A 22,932-nucleotide genomic window follows, 5' to 3' on the forward strand; every position below is an offset into this window, starting at 1 on the left:
AAGAAATGAAAAAATCGTGCACAGAAGACTAAGTTTATGATGTGTTACTGCATTGGTCAATAAATTGGATAAACATTATTTTTCACCAGTCACTCGTTTCATATGACTTTACGTGTTACATTTATGCTAGCACTATAGCAATACATAATCAAATACATGTTTTACATTGCATGATTTGCTATTCAATATAAAACTCTTATTTGTAGAGTTTGAAGTCGGAAGAATTCATTGGACAGTACGATACATGATAAGGTCTGCGTTTTTAAACGGAAGTGATGTGCAGGAAATTAACGGTTATGGCTTTAAATATTCTGGGTATTTAATAAATGGCATTGCTGTCAACAATGACAATCTGTACTATACTGACAACAGGGGTAGTAGATATGTGAATCAAGTTGATAGAACTGGAAATAATTTCGCTAGAGCAGCCCGTGTACATAGTAGTATAAACGATATAAAAATATATCATGGAGAAGGTAAATATAAATGAGAAGAAAGAAACGAACTTCCTAGTACTGTCTTTTCTCTTTTATAGATATGATGATTCAAAATGTATGTCATAAAAATTAGCAATGTACAACCCTTGTTGAAAGATATATTAGAATATTAAAAAAAGTATTATCAATTCGCCTTTTCAGAATCTAAAGGAGTACGGGTAATCTCATTGTTCGTACACCAAAATGAAAATAGCGTTACGTAATTGGATGGAATTCCATTGTTTAGAACGTTTTAAACAAAGCACAATGTTTCGGTGCACGCTTTTGAAAATATTACCCATAATGCATTAGATTCTGAAATGGCGAATTAGGATAAGGGATTACTTGGACATGAGATAACTGCAACTGTATCAGATCTTAAGACAAAGTACATCATTAATGCCTGAATTAAACATAGGAAGGAATAGGGATTATTGGTTTTATTCCATAAGACAATTACCAAACACACAATTTTAACAGTAAAATATTTAAATAAGTCTGCGTTTTAGGACAATAAAATTATTGGCTTCGCTAATTTCAACTTTCATATTCTTTTTTATCGAATATCAACAACCACTTTACTTTAGATATAACTAGTCATTGCCTTTAAGAAAATATATGTAAATTACACACTTTCACTTAATGCACATATCGAAAACATAGTGTCGTGGAAAAATTACCAATGAGACACAATTCCACCAGTGACGTGGGAACGATGATATAAAACAAAACAAACTATAGTTTACCGTAAGGCTTTCAGCAATGAACCAAATCCAATACCGTAAGGAGTTTCAACAGAACTGAAATGACACATTTGAACAATTCAAAAGATGATACCAATATCCTGATTTAGCAATGACCAATGTACGAAGAACAAATATGGCATTACAATAATCTCCTGAATAAAAGGCTTCTGATTCGCGGCATGTTTAACAACCCAAAAATAGCAAACACTAACAGTACAGGCAGCTAGAAAAATAGCCCAGACAAGACAAGTTTGGACCACACTGATAAAGTATTCAATAGAAAAATACGATATGATTCACGACATAACAAGAAATACAAAAAGGCAGCAACCGACAACAACCACATAAACAATAATATCCCTTTAACTTAGGATAGTGGTTAAACAGCCCAAATTAGGAACAAACTAAAACAAAATAACTTTGAAAACTGTTGTCTATTTTTTCTTATAAAATAAATGTTGATTAGTTCTGTCGATGTTATATTTACACAGCAAACATATTGTTTATATTTATCTTATATCTCTGTAGTAATTAGGGACCCATGTGTAACATACACAAGACTAGATAATGCCGAAAAACGTTCAACTGGATTTTTTGCTGATTGGACTTCGGAAGAATCAATTAGTGACGACATGTTGAAAGAAGGCTGGTATAGAATTTACAGTGATAATGGGGGTGATATGCCTACTACACAGCTGCCTGGAACAAAGTATTGTGGAACAATGAACCCGATTTGGTTGAATGGTACAAAACAAATTTATTTTACAATTAAATGCAAGATTGTTTGAAAAATTGTTGTTTGGTTAAGACGACAATATTTCAAACTAAGCTATATGTTTTTTGATCCATTTAACATGAGGTTTATGTATATAAAGTACAATTTCTTCCAAATGCATTATTTTACTAAAGAACAAGAATTTTTCAGTCACAGATTGAAAAAAAAATTAAAAAAATAATTTATCGAAGAATTTTCACAAAAACAAAACTTTTGCATGTCCTTCCTTTGTATTTATATACCAGATCGATACGTAGCAAGCTTGTGCAAAGGACGCACACGAGTTGATATATTTCAATTTAATCCAAGTCATGTAACGTTGATAGATTTTCCCATTCTTTAAACTCATGTTTACTTGTATATGAACATGAATAATGTTACCTACAATCAAATCAATATCTTTTTATCATTAATACATTTATTGACGGTTTTGCAGGTACTTTGCCAAAATTTGTAGACGGAAATATGACTATAGAAGCCTGCATTCAAACAAATCAAAGTGTTTGTGAAGAGTCAATTTATATTGTAACAAGGAACTGTGATGGCTATAACGTATATTATCTGCGACCAACACCAGCTAATTCATCTTATTGTTTCGGTAATGTATATGTTTTGAACGCTGGGGTCAAACAAAATAGGAATGAGTTGATTTCCTTGTCTTTAAAATTGTATGTGTTTTATTTCTATATAGTAAACAATAAAACTCATAAAGGAACTAGACGACAAGAAGAGGAGCACAATTGGTTCCCATTGGAATGCCAGCAGTCTGTTGAAAAATAAGTCCTCTAAACGTAACAAATATGTTGTCAATCAAGAAGTCAAGCATCTTGATAATGTCAGTTTCGGAGATTTGTTTGTTTGTTTGGATCAGAGTGATTCGTTAAAAAGTACGATTTATTTCTCCCTAAGACAAGATACTTGTAAGATGAACCGAAGCAATATACTCTTTTAGGTTGGAATTGCAGGAATACTTGTGAAAGTGTAGAAAAGTCAAATTTTTTAATACTATTTCAAAATGAAAGAGTCTGAGGATATATTTACTCTAACAGATCGTTGGAATTTATTAGTATCCACATCTGATTCATGTCATCTCTGGAATAGACAGTATCAAAATAACTTTGAAGCCCGGATTTGATTGCTGATAACATAGAGGTTAATAATTTAGAAAGAGGTTTCGTGGAAACATTTCAAAAGACATTAACAATAAAAAACCAAAGAGTAAAAAACGACTCTGAAGACCAAAGGACATTTACATCAACAGATATAAATAATAAATAAGAAACACACGAACTCCACTCAAACCCGGGAGTGAAATCAGGTGCCCCGAAAGAGTAGACATTTCCTGCACCGTATACGGCACCCGTTGCGTTATTTCTTTGTTCATTTCGGTAATGATATGATGGAGGTTATTATGACTGAGGAAGAATACCAGATATGATTTCTGACACACTTTTGTCATAATGGCCAATCGGCTCACGATGGCGACCTTAAAATTTCTTGAGTGATGACCGAAATTTGATTAAATCATAGCCCTGTCTTAGCAACTTTTGAGAAAGCAGTATTCCTCGTTCAATAAAATCCACGTACTTTAAGCTAGCTTGTTTATTCGCTTACTGCTGGAAACGGATTTTTATATAGTTCTGGTTATGCACCATATTTTATCTAACCTTAAATCATTTACACCACTCTTGCATCCTCTGTTCTTAACATCCGGCAGGATAAACATCGATTTGCCTTTTACTTCTTTTTACATCTAATTAAATGGTGTCTTTTATAATTCAATTTATAGAAGCAAAAAACAAGCAAAAAACAAACAGAAAAAGCACTCCACACAATACATGACCATTTTAACTGATTTGTTTTTGCATTTTGAGTATTGATCTGAATAGATCCCAACCTTGGTAGTCTTGTGAATTCATAGATTGAAAACATTGATTGGTCTAACCTTAGCCATAACTTTTTTACTGCATCTACTCGGAGGACGCGGTATAGTTTCTTTCTGTGGACAACCACATTGTGAACCCGAGAAACATTCGACTTAGTTGTCGGTCTTTTTCATGTGATATACAAAGTATGCTGATTTCTCTTTAATATGTTCCTGCTTAAATGTAAGCAGTGATACATCCATCAATTATTCTTGAAAAAAAACTTGCCAAAACAACTAAGGTTATCTAATTCTGAGGTAAAAAGACCTTGGTTTTTCAATTTATTTATATATCTTTCTTTATCAACAGCAGCAAACTGTCAATATGATTAAAAACTCTTTTTGTAGGAAGTGGACCAGTACACTGTCCAGCTAGTATGTCTTCAGAAACGGAATATTATCCAGGATGTAGCTGTAAGTTATACACAACTTTAAAATCCTAAAATTTTGTATCGAACAAACCATTTGCTTATATCTACCTCATTTAAACTTTTGTTTTGTCATTCGTGACATACAATTTCATGTTGAATACCAAAGCAATAGAACGTATCTTATGTTTAATGTGGAAAAAAATATACTGGAGTAAGTGCAGATCGCTAATATCGAAGGCATATGATTGTCATTCTTCTACTGAGAGATCTCTAGCCGTAGAAAATAGTTTTTTTAAATCAAGTATTTGATATGAAACACGTCTATCAGGTTTATCTCTTTGCAATATCAAACCAAGTCAAAACCAATTGTTACTTCTATTATTACGTATTATAATGAATACGCTATTCTTTAGATATAAGATATCTTTACAGAGCTATCCATATTAATCCTTACTTTGTCTTTAATCTTCTGCCGATATGTAATACAGAATTCCAGTTTGTATAGAAAAAATTAGGAGATTTTTTGAAAATCACAATTCCCGAAATAAGAAAAGAAAAAAAGAATCGTATGTCTTTTTGCTTTTCTCGAATTTAATACAAAGAAAGTGAAGGCTTTCGTGAACTACCATTGAAATTGTTTCGCTTGTTGTAAACTCAAACTTTGTCTTTCCCATCATGGTATGTCTTCCGACAGCATTTTCATAGTGAACAGTTCGTCAAGTTTGAATGTGATCCTTTTTAGGTGGACCAGATTGTAAAAGACTTGACCTCAAATAGTCTTATTCATGTCAGGACAACTTCGTCCGAGTGATTTGGTTTAATAACAATATATGAATATTTTTTAAAGAAAGTCCTAAAATCATTTACAGTATATAAAATGAAAATATTGCATTAGTGTTTTCATGATGGGGTTTGAAATGTTTCAGACTCATGCTACTGTTCAACCTTCTAAATTTTATTTAATTGTATTCGAATTTGCGCATGTTTATTATTTTAGCTAATTTTCCAACGAACAGCATATCCGTGGAAGTTGAAGCTCTTTTAACAGAAGGTGAAATTTTCCCGATACCTAATGTAGATCCAACGCCAAGTTTAATTCCAATTTTTAAATGCGTATTTGAAGACCAATCCAACGAAACATATTTCTATGACGTTTACTGGTTGATATGTGGAAATGTTATTAAAAACAACAACAACTTGTTGTTCAAAGATATCACTGATGCCATTGTTCTGAAAGAAATGGATTGGCATGATAAATACAAAATGAACATGGAGGTATGACAGTTTTTTGCACTTATATTATATTTTCATAAGGGTTTTCACAGAACACATTCACATTTGTGTTAGAATAGGTTAAGAATTCATGAAATCATTTGGTTAAAAACGACAAATTTTATAGTAGGGTTTCGAAATAAGAAAACAACGCTGGGTTGTTTCAAAATGATTGAAACAAAATGTAGAACACTCAACGTAAATTATTGTTTATCTAATATAAATATATGTTGGTTTTACTAATGAAAATGCTTTGTAATTTTTATTAAAGCAAATGACAAACGCAAATCTTTAATTACAATGATTGAAAAAATGCATAGATAGTTATTTCTTTCGGAGAAGGCTCGCAAATATTCATACATAATATTGTCTTGCTATGGATTTTTTTGATTTTTTTTAAACAACAACCTTTCGAGTGCAGAATGGATATATTTTTTTTGGAAATTCGTTATTTTTTATAGCGTAGGTCACTTTATTGCATGTTATTCTCATACTTAGTCAAACAGTTCTGTTTATAAATAATCATAACGCTGAATGCTAATACAGAAAAATACCGAAATTTTAAACATACAAAAAATATCGGATAAAAGAAAATCGAGTTAGGTTGCTGATCAATTAAAATATATGTTGCAGGTGAAATGTGCTGTCAGAATGAGAAATTCAAACGAATCAACACCAGGCCCATATGTGTATAGTCCGGTCTTTAAAGCTGGACTCTATGTAAGCAAATGTAGCTGAATATCACAAAAAGCTATCTTTATACTCAACTTAGATCAAAGTATATATGGTTTATACTGTTTTCATAAACTAGCTTAAATTTGATATGCTTTGAAAAAAAAATCACCGAAACTTCTGTTACCATTTTCAACTTTTGAGTTCATTTGATACCTCTTTTTACACAAAATGAATGGTCTCACAGAAAGAATACGTTCTTACTCATTATGTTCATAAAGATGCTATTGTTAACTATTAATTTTCATAATGTGTACTTTCTTTTCTATTCTTTCTCAATAAGAAAAACATTAAATGCTTGTTCAACAAACATCATTCATTGTAATTGATTACGTAAAAAGTTCAGGACATTTTAGACTAAACTTCAATTGAACCATTCAATATGCGGTAAAGTAAGATTTGGTTACTGATTTACCATTAGTTGATTGTTTGTTACCTAACATTAAGTGCATGATATATGTTGTCCTTTACGAAATAATATATTTTATGTTAATTTCTTTTTCTTCTTTTTCTTCTCTTCGTTTAAGCTTCCATTATAAAAAAAAACCACCAAGGATTATTTCCAAGTAAAAGTACTATTTACACATTAAAATATATAGTGGATATATTTTAAAAGTTATTGTCCAGAGGTCAAAATACACAGTAACAGTCTCCTATTTACACATACAATCCGAGTGTCATTTATAAACCTTAAAACACAACTTAGACGAAATAAAAACTGTTTGTTTCAGTTCGTTTGTTTTCAATGATGTTACAAGGTTTGACGTAAAAAAAAGTAGTCCAATTTGGAACGGTTTTCAAATTATTACATTAACAAAAAAAATGCAACATTAACACTTCATGACTTACAAGCGTTTCCGGATTTACCTTTATCTGAAAAACGTTTTAAAAAAATAGGACCGAAAACTATACATAATGTATCTTTAAAAAACTACCAATTTTCATTGAATTGGATTATACATTTTTTAATATTTGAACGCCAAGATGTATTAGAAGAGAAAAAGTAATGTAACCAGGCATGCAAAAAGCCGAATATAGGTATTTGCTTAAATGAGTTGAATCCGATGTTTTCTTAAATCCCAAATAAAGTTTAGAAAGTTTGTTATTAATAATGTCAGTATCGAGACAGTGACTAATAATCTAATGATATTCTCGGTGACTGATTGTTTACCATCAAAGGTATCGGCCTAGTGATGAATAGCAAATACATTGCATGCGCCTCAGCGCTTTTCTGGTCCTACATTCATCAGTGGAACGCTTCAAGATAAGGACCGAAAACAGTGCATTATACATTTCCAACACATACCAATATTCATTGAAATTGAGTATACATTATATCTTGAAATACATATTTTTTTTTTTTTAGCCGGACAAATATTATTACACAATTACTGAAGGGGAATCTTTTAATATAACCTTTACGTCCACAGTTCCCGTGGGGTGTATTTCATCACATCCAGATTTAAGATCTCAATGTGAGCAGAACTTCTACATATTTCGACCGTATAATCAAGAACCAACCTGCATTAATAACATGATTAAAAGAGATATTGTATTCAAAGCTGAATCCTGTGGAATCAGATTAGGAAATCTTGACTGGATGGAAAAGAGAACGTTACAAGTGTATGGATACAACGATGGACTCTACAATGTTAACAATAGATATGCTTATATAAAACTGTCAGCCTCTTCTGTTTCTATACCTAATAATATTTGGAAAGATGTATATATACAACAAATAAGGGTACTTATAGTTTATAACTATGTTAAAGTCTTCCCATCAAATGTAACCTTGGTTAATAGTAGCAGTTGACTGAAGTGCAATATTCAGGAACTTTTTCAATATCAGTATGAATGGAACATCACATTCAGATGTATTTACAGAAATGTACCTGTCAGAAAGCTTTTTTTTTTTAAATCAAATACTTATAGAAATGAAATCGATATGTCATGTGTCTATGTATCAAATGACGATAATCAATGGTTTACAGGCTGAATCTGAACAAACAAGAAGTGTAATTAAAACTTGAAAGCCATTCATTATATGTAGATTTCACCACTCTAACAAGTGTAACACGATATTTCTCTACTTGAGACATTCAAATTTCAATATTTTTAAGCGCGAGGCTGGTCGAGCTTTATAAATAATTAAAATTCATGTGTTGAGAGTGAGATATTGTTATACACAAGTAAAAGTGGGGGAATCTTTTTCTTTAATGATTTTTATCTTTTGAAAATTGCAGAACGGTGTGTTCTTTGAATGTGACGTCATCAGCATGGTAGCTGGTTTTTTTGACATCACAAAGGGGAATTCATAATAAAACAAAGAAAATCTGACGTCATAATAAAATTTCAACCAATCAAGAACAGATATTTCATGAAAAAAACGTTTTTCACTAACCGATCAAGAAATGCGAAAATAGCACAAATATTACAAATACTATTTTTTTTTTTCCCGATGCCTGAATTTGATTACTGTTTTTTCAAGCAAAATATTAATGAAGGGTTAAATTGCCTATGTATTAGAAAAGAATATTCGTTTGGTGTATTTAAGCTTTGGGATATTTTTCCACTTGTTAATAGAGTTTCCATTTTTTTAATTTTCATTAGATTTCTATATTTTTGCTATTTCTAGAAAAAAAGAAAAGAAACATTTTTTTTTTATAGTATTGTGTTGTGATATTCTTTAGAAAATATTGAAACGTGGTTGAAATGTTTAAATGTGGAGTATTACAAACTTAAAAGGAAACACTCCAATATAAGAATGTATAAATGGCTCAGTTTTCTGTATATTGTAAAGCAATTTTTGTTTTTAGGTAACGGTAGTAGATAAAGATTCCGTCTTAAAAAACAGATTATGCCAGTCATACAATGATCCACATTTCAGAACTTTTGATGGAAAATACTATGATTACATGGGAGTTGGCGAATATGTAATGTACAAAAATGACATTGGTCCTTATAGGGTAAGGGTTATGCTTTTTGTTGTTTTTATGAAAAATCAAATGAAGAAATTGACGAAATCAAAACAAGTAGCATTTTATTGGTAAACGTTTTAGATATTGGCGTTCGGTAAAGAAAAATACAAAATAGCATGATCTAAGGAACTAAAAATAGATGTTTATCTTTAACTGCATAATTATGTTTTAATACATATCAATTGCAAATGAATGAATTTCACAGGGTTCAAGTTCAAGCTCAGAATATTAGTGCAAGAAAAACAGTATGTTAAATCAGAAAAAAAGGAGACGTTAAACCAGTTTTTTCTTATATAAATAAAAAATACAAAAATGCTTTCCTGTCCTAAGGGAGATGTTTCTAATAGGAGAGCTTAGTTCTGAATGGATATGCACCTATGCCCTTTTCGAATTCGGCTTTGATTTTCTTTTAAAACAGAAGATTCCATATAACAGATAGTTGATGTATATGTGTTTATTTACTGTGACATTCCAAATGTAATGAATATTTACGGGGATTTGATGTTTTCCCCTGAAAACACGAAGAATTGCATCAATTGTGACATTATTTTTATACTGAATCCTTTGTAAGGTTAAAATTTTAAAAGCCTTTCAAAATTAAAGAACAAATTAAATAGATGCCTTGTTGCAGTTTAAAAACAATTTCAAATTTCATTTTGCAACGAGAGAGAGAGAGAGAGAGAGAGAGAGAGAGAGAGAGAGAGATACCACAGGGATATTCAAATATATCAATAGACGATAAACTGATAACGCAATGGAAGAAAATGACAAAAGTACAAACAACAGAACAAAAACACAAACAATCATTACAAAACACAAAACAAAAAACTGAGCAACACTTGGGTTAAAATCAGATGCCCCAGAACAGTAGGCAATACTTAAATGTTGATTGTCAAAATTTTAAGGTACCAATATTTTTTCTTAAAAAGACACCAATCAAGCGATTGTACCTCAATTAAACAGTGAATCTACAGTAATATTTGTTTTGATAATTTAACTGTTTTGTTTAACATTTTAGGTACATGCATTATTTACAAGTTGTGGTGCTGGTATACCCGGTACATCGTGCATTTGTGGAATAGCAATACGGAGCAAAAATACTTTGTTCGTTTTACGTTTATGTGAGATGATTTCAAGGAGAGAAAAATATTTGCTCAAGCAACCTGTTATCATACTGACGACGTCGTGTGGTAAAAATGATATGACAATCATCAACACCAATAATAATTTCAAGGTTTGTATAGTTTCTTTCTCTTTTTATAAATTTTGAAAGAGAGGTTTGTTGATATCAAACATATATCAAATATCAAATCATGTAACTTTTAATTTCTCAATTGGCGATATTTACGTTTGCAGCCTACAAGTTTGGTGTTGACATGAATATCAATTATATGATACTTTTTTTTATAAATTTCCTGTTTCCTGTTTACTAAAGTAGGAATCAATCGGAATAATAAGAATTTTCTTATCCCAGGCATAAATTACCGTAGCCTTATTTAGCATAACATTTTAGAATTTTCCGGTCCGTTATGTTCCACATACTTTTTTGGCTTTCAAAATATTTTGATCGATCACAACTGATAAGTCTTATTAAGACGAAAAGCGCGTTCGGCGTATCAAATTATGAGTCTGGTTACTTTGATGAAACAAAGCGCAAATGAATTATTTACAGAAGGATTGTTTTTTAAAACTACAATTCCTGTTTTATCAAGAAGCTCAATGTATCTTTTCTTATGTAATAAGAGATGGACAGATGTAAATTATATGAATAAATTATTATTTTTTTAAATGCTTCATTTGCATTACTTTAAGGAAATAAGTTGCATCGAGATCTCGAATAATTAATAGAATATTGAAATTCAGTCATTTTCCGAAAAGTGCGGGTTTTATACATCAGTTTACAAAAATATAATTAACACACAGCTAACTGCAATGAAGTTGTCGGTGCCCTATAGTTTTTCCCTTGTCAAACATTCCGAAATTCCGTAATTCCCTCATTTCGTCATTCCACAACAGATCATTATACCATTTTTTTATATGAATGACGAACTATATTAATTTTCCATCTGGTTGTATTTTCATTCTGATCTTTCCATCGCTATATATCATTTTGTATTTGAATTATAGTAAGTGCCAAAAAATCAAAAGGAACATCACTGTTTTGGTTTTTTATATAATGACTTCAGTATTTGTTTTACACAAAACCCAAATATTGAACTCCGAAAAAAATCAAATGGGAAAGTCCACTATCAAATGGCAATATCAAAATATTTAACACATTAAACGATCTAAGAATAACTGTTATATTCCTGATTTGGTCTCGTCGTTTCCTGATGTAGAAAATATTGCATTAAACCGATATAATTACAAAAAATTTTGGTTCGCATAAATTTAGGATACCAGCATGTCCTCTTTTTATTCAAAATATTGATACGTAACAAAATTTCAGTAGTTTTGATACCTCCAGTTGACTTGTACAACAAAATTATTTGACCGCATCCACCAAAACTGACCATATATGCACTTTAATTTGTAAATCTATATACCCGCATAGTAAATCAGCCATATTTTTTATGTCAGGATTTAATGTATAACACAATCATGACAATGGACAGCAATATTGCAATATAATAACAAAAAAATTTTGTTCGCATAAATTTAGAATTCCAGCATGTCCTCATTTTATTCAAAATATTGATACGTAACAAAATTTCAGTAGTTTTGATACCTCCAGTTGACTTGTACAAAAAAAATATTTGACCGCATCCACCAAAACTGACCATATATGCACTTTAATTTGTAAATCTATATACCCACATAGTAAATCAGCCATATTTTTTATGTCAGGATTTAAATGTGTAATACAATCATGACAATGGACAGCAATATTGCAATATAATAACAACAAATTTTTGTTCGCATCAATTTAGAATTCCAGCATGTCCTCATTTTATTCAAAATATTGATACGTTACAAAATTTCAGTAGTTTTGATACCTCCAGTTGACTTGTACAACAAAATTATTTGACCGCATCCACCAAAACTGACCATATGTGCACTTTAATTTGTAAATCTATATACCCGCATAGTTAATCAGCCATATTTTTTATGCCAGAATCAATGTATAATACAATCATGACAATGGACAGCAATATTGCAATATAATAACAACAAATTTTTGTTCGCATAAATTTAGAATTATAGCATGTCCTCATTTTATTCAAAATATTGATACGTAACAAAATTTCAGTAGTTTTGATACCTCCAGCTAACTTGTACAACAAAATTATTTGACCGCATCCACCAAAACTGACCATATGTTCACTTTAATTTGAAAATCTATATACCCGCATAGTAAATCAGCCATATTTTTTATGTCAGGATTTAATGTATAACACAATCATGACAATGGACAGCAATATTGCAATATAATAACAAAAAATTTGGGTTCGCATAAATTAAGGATACCAGCATGTCCTCATTTTATTCAAAATATTGATACGTAACAAAATTTCAGTAGTTTTGATACCTCCAGCTGACTTGTACAACAAAATTATTTGACCGCATCCACCAAAACTGACCATATGTGCACTTTAATTTGAAAATCTATATACCCGGAGAGTAAATCAGTCATTTTTTTTATGTCAGGATTTAATGTATAATACAATCATTGACAATCATGACAATGGACAGCAAAAAAAGTATACGAGGTTCTCTTCTTGGAATCTATTATGTCGGTTGATTGATTTTGTTTATAGTTAAACGTCAAGTGGCAACTATTTCATTAAAGTGCGAATTGAGTATAATTTTAGGACGTCCCATATAAATATCGGCAATGACAAATCCCTCGATAAATCTGACGAATTTGACGAGATTGTTGATAGTTTTACCACACCGTATGCTTACGGACACTGTACAATTTCTGTTTGGAATATTCTGCGGGAAATAGAATAGTAAATCCAATGCAAACAAGTTGAATATCAATGAAATATCCATGCAAGTATAAATGTATGCATAAAGTAAAATTTAGGAAGGGACAGGTAAACAACGGGGAACGAAATAACGTAGACAATGTTGCCGATATCCCGTGATATAAGAATATTGTTCCGATGCGTTGGATAACCTTTCTATCCGCCTTCTAATAAAAAAAAACTCTGTGTGATCGTATAGCCATTTTTTATTTATATAAGAAAATAAAAGAGAGCATTTGTATAATATCTAGTAGAGTCTAGCGAGTAAATAATAAATGATATCTGTGGAAAAACAATGCGAATGTTGTTTACATATTTTAATGAAAGTTCAGGTCTGATATGAAAACTCTTATAACGATAATCTGTCATAAGCAGACCTGTCCTCAGGTCTGGTCAATAGCAGACTTGTCCACAGGTCTGGTCAAAAGCAGACCTGTCCTCAGGTCTGGTCAGGAGCAGACCTGTCCACAGGTCTGGTCTGAGGCAGACCTGTCCTCAGGACTGGTCAAAAGCAGACTTGTCCACAGGTCTGGTCTGGGGCAGACCTGTCCTCAGGACTGATCAAAAGCAGACTTGTCCACAGGTCTGGTCTGGAGCAGACTTATCGATAGGTCTGCAGCAGTCTTAAAAAAGCAGACCGTAGGTCTGGTCCACCAACGACGAAGTTAACTTGCTTGACTGCTTAAAAATTCTCAAGTTAACTTAGAAAGCAGTCAACAAGTTAACTCTAAGTTAACTTTTGTCAAGGTTAGGACCGCACCCATCTGTATAGCTATCTATATATATCTATTGAACCACAGTAACAAACACACAAATATGCAAGTAAACAATTTTAGTTTTGCAATGTAGATTGTATTGCCAATTGGAACAGAAATACAATTTTCCATAGCGAGGCGATTTATAAGTGTAATTTCTATAAAACCATCTGTGAAGGATATTAATGCAGCAAAAGGACTTTGTGGAGTTCCTAGTACAACAAAAGATCCATCAGATGACTTCTTCGGCCGTATATATGGACCAACCAATGATGTTAAGATCTTCGCAGATTCTTGGAGGTAATCGTCAATTGACAAGAAAACCCTGCCACCGATTGTGCTTTAACAAAATAGCAATCAAAATAATAAAGTTATTATAAAGATTCTAGAAAGCCTACAGGCGAATTCATTGTATATTATGAGAAGATAAATATAAACAGACATTAAAACACGAAGAAGAAAAAAACCAAAAACACTACAGTGTCAAACTATAGAATATATACAATATTTTTAGACTGTACATAACCGGTACCGCGAGTGTGGAATGTTAATATATATATATCTATCACCAGTTACACTTTAGGCAAAAAAGAGCTACGCCGTTCAGGAAATTACAGTTTGGTGCGATGACCGTTAATGATAATGTTAAAAAAGTAACTCACTCTTACATTAGCTGTTGAAACTAAGAATTATTGCAATGCATGTGCCGAAAAGCACCAGTAAAAACAATAAAAAATCCTTTACATATTATGCCATGCTTTTCTACAATGAAACGTTATCTTTTCAAACACACTTGATTGTCTGAATACGGAGTTTATAATAATATCACGAGCAGGGGCAAACATTGTGTATTTGCTATAGAATTAAAAATAATATATTACTAAAGAGTATATTGAAGACAAAATGAGTCTTAAGTAGACAAAATTTGTCTTTTTTAGACAAAACGCGCGTCTGGTGTTAATACAAAATTTCAATCCTGGTGAATATGACGAGTTTAATAACCATGTTTAAATAATGAAAAAAGTTGAATTCATTTCTGATACTTAAAAAATTGCGTATAGTTTATAACACTTGTACAAGTGTATTGTTATCAATACTCAATTGCAAAAATACAAACTTTACTAATAATTATACGTGAATATATTGGTGGATATTGTATATGTATAATGAATAAAATCGTAATTCTTTTTTTTCCTAATTCTGAACAGGATATTATCAGATATGGTGGATGAAAAACTGTTTAACGAGGAGCCGATATTTTTGAAAGCAAACAACAATGCGTATAAGTCTATTGGTACTGTTGACAATAATAAAAATAACCCGGATTTGGCAACATTTTGTTCGTGTGAGCAACAACCTGGGAGTACCGATTCACCTGAAGACTTTGATAGTGTAAATTGTAATTTAACAGATAGCACTCAGCAATGTTCATCAGAGTCATCAAGTTCATTAGGTTCATATGTGCAATACGAATCTTGCTTTCCGTTTCAGCCTCTGCCCCAGCCTCAACGGAGAAGAAGATCCGTAAATTTTCCACATAAAATAAGTAAACGCAGTTTAAGTAATAATGATGACGTGGTAGATTTCAAGCCGTTAACATACAGTGATGACGTAAATGAGACGGACATTGAGGTAATATCAATTCACAGACTGCATTTTTGCATTTCTATGATAAAATAATGTACGAAAAAGTATAAATATATGATAACATGGATAAATTATAACTAGAAAGAAAGAAGAGTTTACCACTGTATTCATTTGCTTGTTTCAGAAATGTTTGAATTTGAAGTAAGAACACACAATTCAACATGAATTAGAAACACCAACATTACAATGATTATTCATATACTTCATTCTTTTACAGCCACCAGCAACTTTTCGAAATGGATGGACGTTTGACAGAGCATATAATATATGTTTCAACAGCATTAAAGACGCTTTACAGAATGATATGTACAAAGATTATGTTGATGTACCTGTTGAAAAGTTCATTGAAGCGTGTGTAAAGGATATAGAAGTATAAGTTTTTCTTCTTCATTATCTAAGAACAAGGATATGACGAAATAACCAAAGCCTTTTCTTATCTCAAGGAGAAACATTTCGCCCTGAAAACCAGAATGTATCTAAAAAGTTAAATATTTATATATTTCACCACTGCAACAAATGTGTTTTATATATTCCTCTACAGTTAGATTCTTAAATAGCAAGGATTGCCTAGCTTTTTAAATAGATCACTGTTAAGAGTTTCTCAAATGATTTTCATACTCCCTTTTCTAAGATTTGCAGAAAGTTGTGTTGTTAATATGTGACGTCATTAAGTATGGTCGTCTTTTTGTATGATGTCTCAAAAAGAAAAATTCAGAAGAAACCAAAATAAATTGCGTCATTATAAAATTTCGATTGATCATTTGCCAAGAAGAGATATTTCACTAGCGAGGAAATCAATTGTGTTAATAATTGTGAAAGTAACACCAAAAAAAATAATATAGAAACAAATTTATCAGTCTATATTTACTATTACAAACGTTGATCGGTACAATATGTATTTGAAGCTTCTTAATTTGCGCAAAACAGTAGATGGTACATGTAGAAATGATTTACTCGACCTTATTAACGTGAGCATATCCTCGAAGTGGAATTTGTACATTAAGATATAGTCTTAGTCATTTATTTCTGTTTGTCATATTTCTCTTGTGAATTATTTGACGGAGATGGTAAAGGGTTATTTTCGAGCAAATTGTTTTGCCATTTTCATTACATGTACAGGCGTGAAAAAAAGGTTTTTTATTCAATGTGTTTTCTGAAATCGGTAAAAAGATCAACGTGCAAGACATTTTTAATTGTTCGTTTTTCCGTGCAGATACCCCCCTTTACTCACCTCTTTTACTATACATCAGATAATTAAATTTTTATTCAAATTGCTCACCATTTTCTTATGTCGAGGTCTCTGAAAGCTGACCTTACACAATGAGTAAAACTAATATCATGTATGATATTAGTCTAACTCATTGTGTAAGGCTGCACGGTGAAATGGTAGACTATGCTTAAGTTTGACTCTGGTTGATAAATATCTTTAGGAAAATAGGAATCTCCCTTGTGGTTTACCGGAGTCTAAATAAATAAATAATTATGCTTGATTGTTTCCAGTCTTTGTTGTTTCGTGTGATAAATACACATTTCATTCTAATTGGTATGGTATTTTTCTAATAAATGTATAGCTTAAATATGTCTTAAAATATGGCTAACACCTTGTTATATTTAAGACAGCTTTTTGTTATAATACCTTTAGGTTGCAGGCGACACAACGTTTCTTACAGACACAGTCAATACCATGGTAACGAGCATTATGACAGAGCTTGTAAAAACTGAATCCCTGTATTCCCAAAAATCTACCGATGGATCACAAACATTGTTAGAATATTTTGCAAGTGGATTATGTCTAAATAATTGCAGTAATTACGGAGTATGCAAATCAGGTAAACACATATTAGTTGTAGAAAGAATTAATTAAAGCGTTCAAAATTCAATTTTCCTCGGAATTCGTTATTTTTGTGATTTTACTTTTTATATGTAGCAGTACTTTGGTAAATTAAAAACATGATGTCAGAAAATAACGTACGATCTGGAAAAGTAGACATAAGATCATGTTATTGTTAAAAATCAACATTACGATCCGATCTTAAAATATCTAGTGAATAGGAAATGTCTTCAGTTTCCAATTTGTTTCAATAGTCTAAAAGTGTTTTGAAAACTTTTTCTTTTCAACTTTCACTGCTTCATTAACAGTTGTAATCAATAGTGTGTTGTGCTCCATTGTAGGGGTGTGTAGTTGTGATAACGGACATGTGGGTCATGATTGCTCTTATAACACTTCGTCACCACCAACTGATATCAGTCTTCCTTTTAATGGTGAATGTAAACTATCAACTCGTTTATGTGAAGCAATTAATGTGTTTGGAGAATTTCTAACCACCTCGGTATGGTGTAAGAGGATACATTTTCAGGTATAGTTTACATATATGTTCTTGGAGGTAATATGCCATGTGTTAAATTTTGTACCAATGAAATGATTAAATGTGCAATTTTACAATCTTACAAGCACTTTTCGTCTTCAAATTCGGTATTCGACTTGAATGCGAATGAATACAAAACATCTTCTAGGTTTTAGAGAACCAATATGTGTTTGATGAAGCAGTCATGATTTTTCCCAAAGGACATAGTCATAAATATCAAGATAAAATGCTTGACGATTCACAATTTTAAGCCATTCTTATGGGGTTAATGTTCATTAGGTATATTCCTTTACGACACAAAGAAATGTTTTGTAACAAACTCTCTATTGTTGGATTCTGTTGAATTGAATTATTTTTTTCAGATTTTAGAAAATGATCTGCTGTACACAACAAGTGCTGAACTTGTTTTAGCTGAATACAGAAACCAATTCATGATAACTTTGAATCTACCGGCGTCACGGAAGAAAAGATCAGTGGACAACAAAGTTTTCTCCGAGGGTTATGACATCAGCTTTTCATATGATGGCCAGAATTTTGGGAAGGAAGCCAGTATCATAATTTACGATGATCTCAAGTATTCGTGTAATACAACGACAAAAACGTGCCAATCGTTGGTATGTATTTTTTGTTTGTTATCACGGTTCTATATTCATGTGTGTTTTTCCTTTTGTATTCAAATTTGATTGTATCGTAGAAAATATTTAATAAAAAGGAAACAAGAATCACAAAGAACAAACAAAACTGCGATTTGTAACATTTCATCTATTATAATTGCCTTATTTAAAAAGAGGACGAAAGATACAAGAGAGAAAGTCAAACTCATATTAGATAGAAAATTAACTGACAACGCCATGGCTAAAAACAAAAAAAAGACAAACAGACAAACAACAGTACAGATGACACAACATAGAAAACTAAAGAATAACCAACACGAACCCCACCAAAGACTGGGGTGATCTCAGGTGCTCCGGAAGGGTAAGCAGTTCCTGCTCCACATATGACACCCGTCGTGTTGCTTATGTTATTACAAATCCGGAAAGTAGTCTAATTTGGTATACTATAACGAAAATCTTACACAAACGCCATGTTTTGATCAAATATGATTAGGATCAACGAAAATTAGATAAAAATTGATAATTTTAATTACAAGAAAAATGTTTAGTATTACATATGCAGAACATGTTATCAACTGCCGGTATATTGACAATATTATAAACAACTGGTTTTAGTGTCGTTTTAGTTTGCTATTTGATGTAATCGTCAACATAGAATTTCATTCCAATTATTCGGTATATCCTTTAACAAGTTGATAGTTATATTGAGACGGTACCGGCATCTTTGCAACGTGTAATACATTTGAGTTAATTTGCTCGATTTTATTATTCAAAAAAGCATAAAATCATCTCTCAAAAAAACTTATTCAATGTGAGTTTCCACATAAATCTGCATCATTCATTTTATCAGCTTATAATCATAACTTGTAATTAAATGTAACACTAAACACAATAGTATTATTTCTCTGTCTTAAATCAACTACTAAAATGTAAAATCACAAAAAACTCCGTGGAAAATTCAAAAAGGAAAGTCCCCAATCAATTGGCAAAATCAAAAGTTCTAACACATCAAACGAATGGATAACAACTGTCATATTCCTTACTTGGTACAGGCATTTTCTTATTGGACCTAGTTTTATCGCTAGCTAAACCTCTCACTTGTATGACAGTCGCATCAAATTATATTATATTGTCAACGATGCGTGAACAAAACAAACAGACACAATAGGTAAACATGTCAAAAATAGGGGTACAGCAGTCAACATAGTGTTATCATCTTAATCACTATAAAAACAACAAATGTAACGAAGAAGTACAAAAAGGCATACATCAAAATTAACATCCTCATTTTGCATATATTATACGATTTGATTTATCTATGTAAAATGTACCCATACAAGGTGGGAGGTTTTAAGTACTGGTGTAAAATTGCGCGTTTGAAAATCGCACAGGTAGAGATAAAAATAATCTTGTCGTTCAAAGCAGGACGGATTCCATAAATACAGTCACGTAAAAGGATATAACAAAAACAGACTTAACAGTAAAAGTAACAATAATAAATAAAATAATTGTGTGGTTCAAAATATGACGGGATACATAAGTACAGGGTCACGTCAAATGTATATCACAAAAAACAGACTTACATGTAAAAGTAATATTTACAAATAAAATAATTTTGTCATTCAAAGTATGACAAGATACATAGATACAGAGACACATCATAAAATATTTTTGTCGTTCAAAGTATGATTGGATACATAAGCACAGAGTTTCGTCAAATGGATATCTCAAAACACAGACTTAACAGTAAAAGTAGTATTAATAAAGACAAATAAAAGAATAATATATTACGTTAATGAGATGATAAACAACGTCAGTACGCAAAATATATACTTCAAGATCATCGTGTATTATTTGTGAAGTTGATACGGAATATTTATCAACAAGTTATTGGCACTTTACAATGATTGTTTTTAGAAAAAGGACGAGACTTTTCAATTTCATTGGATAAACTTAAGCAAGTTCTTCACTGTCATTGGATATTGATGTTTATGATTCCAATATAAAACTAATTGTTTTAAATTTTATCCCCCTTTTTATGTCTGAAAAATGTGTTACATGCAGCTACCAGTTGTTAATGTTTTGCAGCAAAGTTTAAAGCATATATTCGAAAATCTATTTTCAGATTGTGAACGAATCAGAAGCCGATACTGCAGATACAACAAAAAGTAAATGCAATTAAACTTGTTTTTATATCCTTACAGGGACTGCTCAAGTCTGTATCAACTATCATGACACATGTAGCGGTTAATTTTTTTTAAAAACAACCAGTTTGATAATTTCTTGCGTCCGAAGCAATTTTATGGATTTACCTTCATCAGGAACGCTCACATCTAAATATTTAAATACTCATACGATCGGACTAATATTTAGAAGTTGGTCAAGTTTTTTTAGACACAAATGCATATTACAGATCAACATAACTTAACTTTCAAATTAATATAAAAAAAGTTCAATTGTAATTGAAATAAAAACTTTATATTCTAACTATTTAAAAAATTCACGCTAATCAACTCTATTCATCTCTAAGCAGTTATACATTAATTGAATTATGCTCACAGAAATTGAAGAAACCTGAAGTAAACATAATATTGGAGGACAGTTGTTTTAAAATGTTTAACAACCTTACAAAAAATGCAAATATAAAGGAACATACATGAACTGCAAACATTTTTAAGAGTAAAAAATATTACGTTACTTTTTGTAGCAAGTGTCACCTTGGGCGATTGTTCCAAAATTAATAGGATTCAGATATACAATTAAACAAAAGTTTAATTTCAATTGTTCATTTGTTAAGTTTATCCATCTAACTGTAACAATAACAATTTCTAAAACTAAAAATAAAGATTCTGATAAATTGTTTAAATATAACCCATATGATCCAATCACATGTATGGTAAGCTCCTACTGGACTATACGCGAGTACTCATACGGCCCGACCGCACGAGTATACATATACGGTCCGGACCGTACACGTACAGTCCAAATACTCATCTGGTCTGGAACATATAATAATGAGTATTGCATGAAAAAACCCCTCAAAGTTGATCAATAACCTTTAGGTTGTTGATTTATCAATAAAATCGATTTAAACAAAATCATTTCATCTTTAAAAATATTCTTATATGGCAAAACAAACCCTGATATTGAAATAACTTTTTTTTAAATTTGCTATTCAGCACTTCATTGTAGTTTCCGTTAAATTTGTATATTAAATGTGCAACTTGAAAGTCATTATGAAGTGCAAGTTATCTCCCTCTGTAATGATATCAACGTTTTCCCTACATACATGCAGTTCAAGAATGCTTTGTAGCTACTATTATATTTTACAGATATCATTAAGATTGTGGTCCCAGTTACAGTATCAGTGGTCGTTATACTTGTTATAATTGGTGTTATTTGCTTCAAGCTGACAACTAAAGCTTCAAAGTAAGTTATGTAATGAATCATACTAAATATCAAATAGTCGAGAGATTTTCCCCACTCATTCCAAATAATAGCCAATGTTGACAATTCTAAATATAACATAAAATGTAAAAAAAAATGTGGAATGACCTCCAAGGAGACAACTCTTCACAAGAGACCAAATGATACAGAAAGTAAGATCTATAAGTCATCGAACGGTCTTCAACCATGAGCAAACCCATACCCAATAATCACCTATTAATGGCCCCGAAATCATAGATGTTAAACATATCAGACGAAAAAAACTAACGGCACAATTTATGTAAAAAATAATGAATGAAAAAAAATATGCAACACAGCAACAATAGACAACCACTTAGTTTCAGGCTCATGACATAGTAAGATACATACGAATTGTGGCGGGGTTGCACATGTTAGCGGGTGCCAAACCATCCAGTACAACATAAAACAAGCAATAAAAAATCAGTTAAAAAAAGGGTAACTCATCAGATGGATATAATTCTCGCGTACATATAGTGATTTTGTTATGCTTTTGTTTTTCATTTGAGATATAGTTTGGTAAAAGTGAGAATATCAAATTAAAAATAATAAGCATACATATCTTTCGTTTCTAGCCCATAAATACATTTTCACTAAAATGATGAGCTTTCTAATGACTTTTACAGAGCAAAAATTGCTTCTTATGGAGATGAACTTGAACAGAAGAAGACGTCATCAGAAAATACTGTTAGCGAACTTGAATTTGATTTTGAAGACAACACAGCTGTGGATGCTTTCGCCATGCAGTGTCCTCCGCGAAAAGAGAATATCGATGTGTGGAACGGCGGATTTAAAACTTTTAAATAGTGACTTTTTTCTGTAATTGAAAGTCATTAGTTA

At 31.4% G+C, this 22,932-nt stretch overlaps 1 protein-coding gene across 1 annotated transcript; it reads left to right on the forward strand.

Annotated features, from left to right (window-relative positions):
* Positions 1–296: 296 nt before the first annotated feature.
* On the forward strand, positions 297–4,364 carry LOC143078600 (pancreatic secretory granule membrane major glycoprotein GP2-like). Its single transcript, XM_076253456.1, has 4 exons — positions 297–315; positions 1,751–1,966; positions 2,434–2,595; positions 4,270–4,364. Exons 1-4 carry the CDS (start codon positions 297–299, stop codon positions 4,362–4,364), a joined length of 492 nt encoding a protein of 163 aa, XP_076109571.1.
* Positions 4,365–22,932: the final 18,568 nt, after the last annotated feature.

The sequence above is a fragment of the Mytilus galloprovincialis genome, chromosome 6, assembly GCF_965363235.1.
Source record: "Mytilus galloprovincialis chromosome 6, xbMytGall1.hap1.1, whole genome shotgun sequence".
NCBI classification, from domain to species: domain Eukaryota; kingdom Metazoa; phylum Mollusca; class Bivalvia; order Mytilida; family Mytilidae; genus Mytilus; species Mytilus galloprovincialis.

Excerpts from the sequence above, each read along its gene's own strand:
- LOC143078600 (XM_076253456.1), top strand. Across the intron at positions 1,967-2,433 it reads GAACCCGATTTGGTTGAATG|GTACTTTGCCAAAATTTGTA; the intron begins GTACAAAACAAA and ends ACGGTTTTGCAG. Across the intron at positions 2,596-4,269 it reads TAATTCATCTTATTGTTTCG|GAAGTGGACCAGTACACTGT; the intron begins GTAATGTATATG and ends CTCTTTTTGTAG.